General features: G+C 36.9%; 1 protein-coding gene across 1 annotated transcript; it reads right to left on the reverse strand.

Moving 5' to 3' along the window:
• Positions 1–772: 772 nt before the first annotated feature.
• Positions 773–1,699, reverse strand: LOC146397785 (olfactory receptor 5K3-like). Its single transcript, XM_084987441.1, has one exon. It carries the CDS (start codon positions 1,697–1,699, stop codon positions 773–775), a length of 927 nt encoding a protein of 308 aa, XP_084843567.1.
• Between the last annotated feature and the right edge of the window lie 7,886 nt (positions 1,700–9,585).

Raw genomic sequence — 9,585 nt, forward strand, 5'->3', positions numbered from 1 at the left:
AGTGAATTCTATTCAAAGCATTTGTTCAGTTTGTTGAAAATTACAACTCATACTCTGAAACTAATAGCTACTGTTGTAACTGAATACACTATGACACAGTTTGTGACTCAGGAGTGATTTTTGTCTTTTTAGGCCCATGCCACAGCATATGGAGGTTCCCAGGCTAGAGTTCTAATCAGAGGTACAGACGCCAGCCTCTACCACAGCCACAGCAATGTGGAATCCGATCCATGTCTGCAACCTACACCACAGCTCACAGCAATGCCAGATCCTTAACTCACTCAGCAAGGCCAGGGATTGAACCCACAGCCTCATGGATACCAGTCAGGTTCATTAACAATTGAGGCATGATGGGAACTCCAGCAGTAATTTTTAGTTCACCCCTGATGGAACCTAGTAAATTTAATTTTGGAATACATTCTGTCAAAATCTCTCCAGCTGAAATGATGTATTTGAGTTACAGACTATCATGTTTTAGTAATACAACATTTTATAAAATTTGGCCATTTTCTACATTGTCAGTATTCTTTAACTTGGAAAATAAAGTTTTATCAAATTAAAATCAGGTGTCTAGCATTGGGAAGTATGTCTAGGCCCTCATGATGGAGCATGATTATATGAGAAAAAAGAATGTATACATATATGTGTAACTGGGTCACCATGCTCTACAGCAGAAAATTGACAAAACGTTGTAAACTGGATATAATGGAAAAATAAAAATCATTGTGTATTTATATAAAAACATTTTACCCGGGATATCTGTTTCCGAATGTTATGACATCTTAATCATTTTTTTCATGACATTGATTATTTCTTTATTTCTTAGACTGTAAATGAAAGGATTTACTAAGGGAATAACTAGAGTATAAAAAATAGCCAGGGGTAAATCTTTGTCTTCTTCGTTAACTGAATTTGGTCGAATGTACATGAAGAGAAGAGATCCATAGAAGATTGAGACAGAGAGAAAGTGGGACGCACAAGTAGATAAGGCTCTGCCTCTTCCCTTGTTGGATTTCATTGTGAAAATTGTGAAGAGAATGAAAAGGTATGAGATTATTACTATTGTAATAGTCAAGGTTTGAATCGACCCAGAAAAGATAAATATCATCAATTCATTGAGATAAGGGTCAACACAGGAGAGTCTGTATAATGGAAGAATATCACAAAAGAAGTGGTTGATTTGATGAGACCTACAGAAAGTTAACCTAAACAGAAATCCGACATGAATCATGGAGTGCAGGTTACCAGCTATGAAGGCTCCTGTGGTCATCTTAATGCAGAGTTTATTTGACATCGTGGTGTGGTACATCAGTGGGTTGCAGATGGCCACATAGCGATCATAGGCCATTGCTGCCAAGAGAAAACAGTCTGCAGTTTCAGCTAGGCAGAGGAAATACCACTGTGCCATGCATTCGTAGAGGGAAATGATTCTGTCCTTAGAAAAGAAATTCTGTAGCATCTTTGGGGTAATGGCACAGGAACAACAGGAATCCATCAGAGCGAGGTTGCCCAGAAAGATGTACATTGGTGTGTGAAGATGATGCTCTGTACATATCAATGCCACCAGACCAAGGTTTCCTACCATGGTGATCAGATAGATTGCAAGGAACACGAGAAACAGAATGGTTCTCAATTCTGGGTGATCTGCAAATCCTGTGAGCACAAACTCTACTGTCAAGGATTGGTTATCCCCAGTCATCTCTACATTCATTGTCTGTTGAGGCAGGAATTATGGTTATACAAGATGGGCAGGGAGGATGTGGTTGGTGGGTACAAATTGTTACACTTGGGATATATGGGAATGGGACCCTATTTTATAGCACAGGAAACTGTTTATAATATGTCACCATATTGTACAATAGAATTCGTAGAAATATTGTAAACCACCTATAATTTAAAACATAATTGTAATTTGAGTATATGTAACTTTCCTTTTAAAATTTTCTTTTTCCACCAAGGAATGAGCTTCTTCTTCAAGCTTCTCCTACTGTCTTGTGATACAAACACGCAAACTTCTGCAGGCATTTTTCAGCCTAACATGTCAGTTCCTATGACTTCAACTCTGAAACTCAAAATTTGCATGATTGTTTTGATAATTACAGGAGTGGTGCTCAGTTACAAAGATTTGTTTTTATGAATTTATTCAACTAAAGTGCATAAATCTAGGTAATGATTTTTCATTCACTGTGCCTATCCAATTTCAGTTTTTATTAGAGATCCTTGAATGGCATGTAAAATCACTTTTTCTATAGTATACACATTTGTATTGAGCAAAAATATTTCCATATACTCCCTCCGTGGGGGATATTTTTTAAAATCATCCTTCAATAGATATGTTTAAATAATATTTTAAGAAATTTTGAAAGGTTACTATGGACTATGAGAGTAATGCTGAGTGTTGAAGAAAGTCAACTCACAGAGCTAAGGAATAAAAATATGCATTGATGCTCACTTATTTAATCCCTCTCCTAGTGTCATACCCATTTCCAGAAACAGTGACTCTCCACATGCCATTATTCCTACTGAATTTTGCCCAGATATATACACCTTTTCTTCCTTTATCTAAAGCATAAGTTATATATAATGATACTTAATAAGCTAACTAAATGCTTCTCGCCATACTAATTTCCACATTCTAGACTCTCCAGCACGTCTCATATATCAACTATAAACTATGACAGCTTATGTCTAATCTGCATTGCATTTTGTGCATATGTGCACACATTTTCCTTACTCTGTAGTAGACAGTTTGAGTTTAGCTGTAACGTTTACTTTTTATAATAGCTGTACATTGCTTTGGGAATAAAGCAGTATTGATTCCAATCCCACTTCCATCTCAGTAACATGAGATGTGTGAACATGTGTTCAGGGTCCTGCCAGTGATCCTTAATGACTTCTTTGGTGGTCCTTCCAGGGATCTTAAGTGACCACTTCCACAAAATGAGTGTTAATTTTGAAGGAGATTTTGCAAAGATAATTATTTGATACCTATCATTTAAAAAAAATGTAATGCTAATACACAAAGTATGTTAAAACATATTATTCAATGAGAAAAGTACAAATGTTCAGATTAAAAAAAGAAAGTAGGAGTTCCTGTCATGGCGCAGTGGTTAACGAATCTGACTAGGAACCATGAGGTTGCAGGTTCGGTCCCTGCCCATGCTCAGTGGGTTAACGATCCGGCGTTGCTGTGAGCTGTGGTGTAGGTTGCAGACGCGGCTCGGATCCCGTGTTGCTGTGGCTCTGGTGTAGGCCGGTGGCTACAGCTCCGATTAGACCCCTCGCCTGGGAACCTCCATATGCCGTGGGAGCGGCCCAAGAAATAGCAAAAAAATAAAATAAAATAAAGTAAAGATTATTTATCCAAGAGGCATACAAATGGCCAAGAGACACATTGAAAATGTTCAATACCATCAATCCTTAGAGAAATGCAAATCAAAACCGTGAGGTATCACCTCACATGTGTCAGAATGCCTATCATCAAGAAGACAAGTATTGCCTAGAATGTGGAGCATACAGAATGTAGCAAAAACCCTTTTTGGGAATAGAAATTGCTTCAGTCACTATGGATGCCAATATTGATTTGCCTCAAATAATTAAAAATAGAACTGCCATGCGATCCTGCAATTCTACTTCTGTGCGTATAATAAAAGGAAATGAAAACAAATTATCCAAGAGAGGGATGCATTCCTGTAATAGCAGCATATGTATGGTACCCAAGACATAGAAATACCAATGTGCTACCAAAGGCTGAATGGATAAAAGTGGAAGGACATTCAGCCTTGAGAAAGGAGGGTATCTTATTTGCAACAACATGGGGATATCATGCTGGGATAAGTCAGAGGAAGACAAAAACTGTGTATCTGAACAAGCCAAACTCATAAAATAGATTAAATAGTGGTTGCCAGGGGCTCTGGGTTTGGGTAAATAGCAGAGATAGTGTTTATGGGTACAAGGTTGAATCTAATAGATAAATAAGTCCGGAAGATCTAGTGAACACTATGGTGAATATATTAATATAATCATCAAAACTGTTCAGAGACTAGATCTCAGTTATTGCCACCACCAGAAAGAAATGGCAGTTATATGACTTGATAGAGTGCTAAGTAATGCTGCAATTGGCAATCATATAATTATTTAACATTGTATCAAATCAACATGTTATAAAATTTAAAGTTATGCAGTGTTATATGTCAAGTACATATCAGTAAAGTGTGTATCATAAAAATTTAGGTATCTCTTACATGGGTTGACTGATTAGTATATTTACGTTTCTAAGAAAATTTTCTGACTATATCACAGTAGATCAAAGCTAATAAATAAATGTAAGGTGACCTATATGCTAAATTTTTCTAACATTTAGGAAAAGAGAAAACCCTTTAAATCTTAATACATTTTTGAAAACAAGTTTTAATTTTCTTTAAGTGGTTATCTTCTATCATTATTTAGTGATCTCCTAGGAATATTTGGTGATTTGTCTAATCATAGGAATTCCAATATTGAATATGTTTTATTTTTCCATAACCAAATTTGAAAATAAACACCCTGGCTGAAACTTTTATTTGTTTGTTTTAAAATATGAAATGTTAACCACTTAATTATTCCTGAAATATTCAGCACAATTACTTTGTGTCCTTACCTGTGTATTTAAGTCTGACTTTTAATCAGAGAAGGTCAGAGTGCTTTGCAGTTTGAATCTCCTTATAGTTTTTTATAGTGCTCAGTTTTGAGTAGAGGTAGAGAGATAACTGAGTAGTTGAAATCTCACAACAGCAAAATACTTTAGATAAATAAATATTAATGAATGCTAATATTAAAATAAAATTTGGAATATTTCCCTTACCTGGATTTCACTGGAAAAAATTTTGTGACACCTCATGATTGCTTTGTGGTGTTGAATCTCAAAGAATTTCAGAATATAAACCTTGGTCTCAAAAACATTTGGGATTAAAAGAATAAAAGTATGTTCAAATACAAATAGGTTACTATTGATAATTATGTTCTTTACAATGAGAAGTTAAAATTTTCCATCAAATCCTAAGGGATATCACTGCACTGACATCAGTAAGTTTCTGTGGGGAGATTCAATTGCCAATACCTATCAGGAAGCCCTGTGAGACAATGAGGTCAAAATAATTACCTTTGTTAGAGTCAGTAAAGCATTTTATGATAGCCATTGATAACTATACAACTGACTTAATTTTAATATTTTGTTTATTATTTGTCAAATGTGCCATCTGAGCAGAAAAGAACCTCATGTTGGCTTGACTTTTTTATTAGGGTAAGTGATATGGTTTATGAAAAGTGATTAGAATTTTGTGAGGAGACTCGAAGCTGTTGTATGTTTATCACAGGGCCATCTGAGCGTTGATTTGCCCTGATGTTTCACAAAATGCCATTGGAAACTCTGCTATTATTCCTTACTCCCATAACATGAATTACCTAGATGGTTTTCCTTCCTATTCAGTTTTCCCCAACAGCCTTTATTTTTTTCACTCAGTTTTTCTCCACTTATGCCACTAATTACTGCTGAGGATACTATAAATTTATTTGTTAGTACATTTATAGGTAGTCGCTGTCTTTCCTTCTCCCACCATTAACATATAGGCTCAAAAGAGAGAATATTTCTGTTATGTTCATCCTTGTATTTATAACACCTTGATAATAGGTAGCAATTTACAGTAGTAAAGAAATTATTCATTATACAAAAGAAAATAATAATACCCCCTTCTCAAAAATTTGAAATGCACTTTCATTAGTTTTCAAAGAAATTCATTTTTGATTATGGTATTTAAGATGCTCCACAGTCTGTGTGTATGTGACATACAACCTTGATTTCTTCTTCTTCTCCAGGACATGACCCTTTGCCATGTTCATTCCATCACTATTCCTTTGTGCATATGCTTCATTAATTTACTCAAAAAGTTTCCTTCAACTAAAACACCATTTTCAGCCTCTCTTTTCATCCCAAACTACTCATTCTTGATTGTAAATCAGATCCCCATGAGGGCATTCCTAGGTCCTTTACTTTTTTAACTTTAACTTTATTGGAGTATAGTTTATTTACAGTGTTGTATTAGTTTCAGGTGTATAGCAAATGAATCAGCCATACACATAAACAAATCCATTCTTTTTTCCCATATAGGTTATTACAAACTATTAAATAGATTTCCCTCTGCTATACAGTAGTTTTTCATTAATCCTCTATTTTATACATTCATGTTTATATATTATTCCTACCTTCCCAATTCGTCCCTTCCCTCAATGGTTTCACCTGTGGTAACCATAAGATTTTCTGCAAATAATATTTTATTACTTCCTTTCAGCTTTGGATAACTTTGTTATTTTTTGTTGTATAATTGCTCTGGCTAGGACTTCTTTCTTTCTTTTTCTTTTTTTGTCTTTTCTAGAGCTGCACCCTTGGCATATGGCGGTTCCCAGGCTAGGTGTCCAATTGGAGCTATAGTGCCGGCCTACACCAGAATCATACCAATGCGGGATCCAAGCCACATCTGTGACCTATACCACAGTTCATGGCAATGCTGGATCCATTGAGCAAGACCAGGGGTCAATCCCACAACCTCATGGTTCCTAGTTGGAATCGTTAACCACTAAGGCACGATGGGAACTCCCTGGCTAGTACTTCTAATGCCTTGTTCAGTAAAATTGGTGAGGGTTGGTAATCTTGTCTTTATCCTGATTCAGAGGAAAAACTTTCAACTGTTTACTGTTCAGTATCATGTTAGCTGTGGGCTTGCCATATTTTATCTTTATTATGATGAAGTGTATTACCTTGGTATGAAGTTTTTAAAAGTTTTTATAATCAATTGATATTGAAATTTGTTAGGTTTTTTTTTTACAGGTTCATTGAGGTGATTATGTGATTTTTATCTTTTTTTAATGTTGTTTATCACACTGATTAAATTGTGGAGGTGAAACCATTTTTCTATCCTTGGAATAAATCCCACTTGCTAATTGTATATGATTCCTATAATGTACTATTGAATTCAATTTGCTAATATAAGTTGAGGATTTTTGCAACTTTGTTCATCAGGGATATTAGCCTTTCATTGTCTTTTCTTTACTAGTCCTTGTCTGGTTTTGATATCAGAGAGATGCTGGGCTTGTAAAATGTATTTGGAAATGTTCCCTCCCCTTTTATATTTGAATGTGTTTGGTATGCACAATGGAATATTACTCAGCCATTAAAAGGAATGAAATACCAGGATTTTTAGCAACATGGATGGACCTAGAAATTATCATGCTAAGGGAAGCCAGTCAGACAATGAGACACCAAGATAGGATGAGATTAGGATGGTGGAATAGAAGGACTTAAGCTCAACTTCTCTCCTAAAAACAGCAAAATTCACAACTAAAGTCTTAGCAATCTTCACCCAAATGGACTGGAAACCTTAAGAAAGATATCCTACTCTGGAAGACAAAGAGGAGGCCACATCAAGAGGTAGGAGGGACAATTTCATGATATAAACAACCCCATACCTCCCAGGTGGGAAGCCCCACAGACCAGAAAGTAACTAGTTCACAGAGACTCACCTATATGAGTGAGAGTTCTGAGCCCCACATCAAACTTTCATGTGTGGGGATCTGGCACTGGGAGAAAGAGCCCCTGGAGCATCTGGCATTGAAGGCCAGTAGGGCTTCTGTACAGGAGCTCCATGGGACTGGGGGAAACAGAGACCCCATTCTTAAAAGGTGCACACAGACTTTCATGTGCACTGGGTCCCAGGTCGAAGCAAAGCCTCCCTAGGAATCTGGGTCAAACAAGACTGCAGTTCTTGGAGGACATCCTGGGAAAACAGGGGTGAATGTGGCTCATTGTCAGGGAAGGACATTTAAAGCAAAGCTCTCAGGAATATTCAGCAGCAGTGCCTTTCTCTGGAGGTGGCCATTTTGGGAAAATATGGCCCCACCCATCAGTCAGCTCAGTCAGTGCTGAGAAGCCCCAGGGCAAACAATCCAGGTGGGATCACAGCACCATCCCTCAGTAAACAGGCTGCCTAAAGACCCCTCAGGCACACAGCTGCCTCTAATCCCATCCAGAGACTAAGCCCCACCCACCAGAGGGATTAGAATCAACTCCACCTACCAGGGGGCAGGCATCAGTGCCTCCCATCAGGAAGCCTACAGCAAGCCCCCATACAGACTTCAGCCACAATGGGGCAGACACCAGAAGTAAGAGAGGCTACAACTCTATTATCTGTAAAAACGTCACCACACCAAAAACTTATAAAAATGAAAAGACAGAGAACTATAACTCAGATGAGGGAGAAAGGAAAACCCCCAGAAAATCAGCTAAGCAAGAAGGAGATTCTCAGCCTCCAGGAAAAAGACTTTAGATTGTTGATGCTGAAGATGATGCAAGACATTGGAAATAAACTGGAGGGAAAGATGGATAACTTACAGGAAACACTGACCAAAGAGATACAAGATAGATAACTTAAAACAAGAAGAGATGCAAAATACAATAACTGAAATAAAAAATTCATTAGAAGCAGCCAACAAAGAATACAGGAGGCAGAAGAACGAGTGAGGTGGAGGACAGACTATTGGAAATTACAGATGCAGAAGAGAAAAGAGAAAAAAGACTGAAAACAAATGAAGAGAGAACTCTGGGACAATGTGAAACGCACCAACATCTGTATACAGGGGTGCCAGAAGGAGAAGAGAGAGAGAAGGAGACAGAAAAAATACTCCAAGAGATAATAGCCGAAAAACGTCCCTAACATGGGAAATGAACCACTCACTCAAATCCAGGAAGCACAATGAGTACCATATAAAATAAACCCAAGGAGGAATACCCTGAGACACATATTAATCAAACTGACCAAAATTAAAGACAAAGAGAAAATCTTGAAAGCAGCTAGGGAAAAGAAACAAGTAACATACAAGGGAACCCTGATAAGGTTATCGGCAGATTTTTCAGCAGCAACTCTGCAGGCCAGAAGGGAGTGGCATGATATACTTAAGGTGATGAAAGGAAAAAACCTCCAATCAAGATTACTCTACCCAGCAAGGCTGTCATTCAGATTTGAAGGAGAAATCAAAACCTTCACAGATAAGCAAAAGCTGAGAGAATTCAGCAATACTAAACCAGCCTTATAACAAATACTAAAGGAACTCCTCTAGGCAGAAAAGAAAAGACAGCAACAGGAAAAAAAAAAAAAATGCCACAAATGGTAAGGCTCACCAGTAAAGGTATATATACAGTAAAGATACGAAATCATCCATGCACAATTATACCACTAAAGTCAGAAATCATGAGAAGATGTGGGTACAAATGCAGGACACTGGAGATGCACTTGCAATTAACAACAACTTAAAACAACCTCACATACATACAGACTCATATAAAAACTTAAGAATAACTGCAAACCAAACATCTATAATTGATACAGAAACAATGAAAAATCGACTAAAATACAACATTAAAGATATTCATCAAACTGGAAGAGGAGAGTAAAAGAGAAGAAGGAAAGAAAAAAGACTGCAAAAAAAAAATCCAAAGCAATTAATAAAATGGCAGTAAGAACATACATATCGATAATTACCTTAAATGTTAATGGA

Source organism: Sus scrofa, chromosome 13, assembly GCF_054392235.1.
Source record: "Sus scrofa isolate SSC_HxYL_T2T_F1_AM1 chromosome 13, Sscrofa_HxYL_maternal_Yorkshire_Landrace_v2.0, whole genome shotgun sequence".
NCBI lineage: Eukaryota > Metazoa > Chordata > Mammalia > Artiodactyla > Suidae > Sus > Sus scrofa.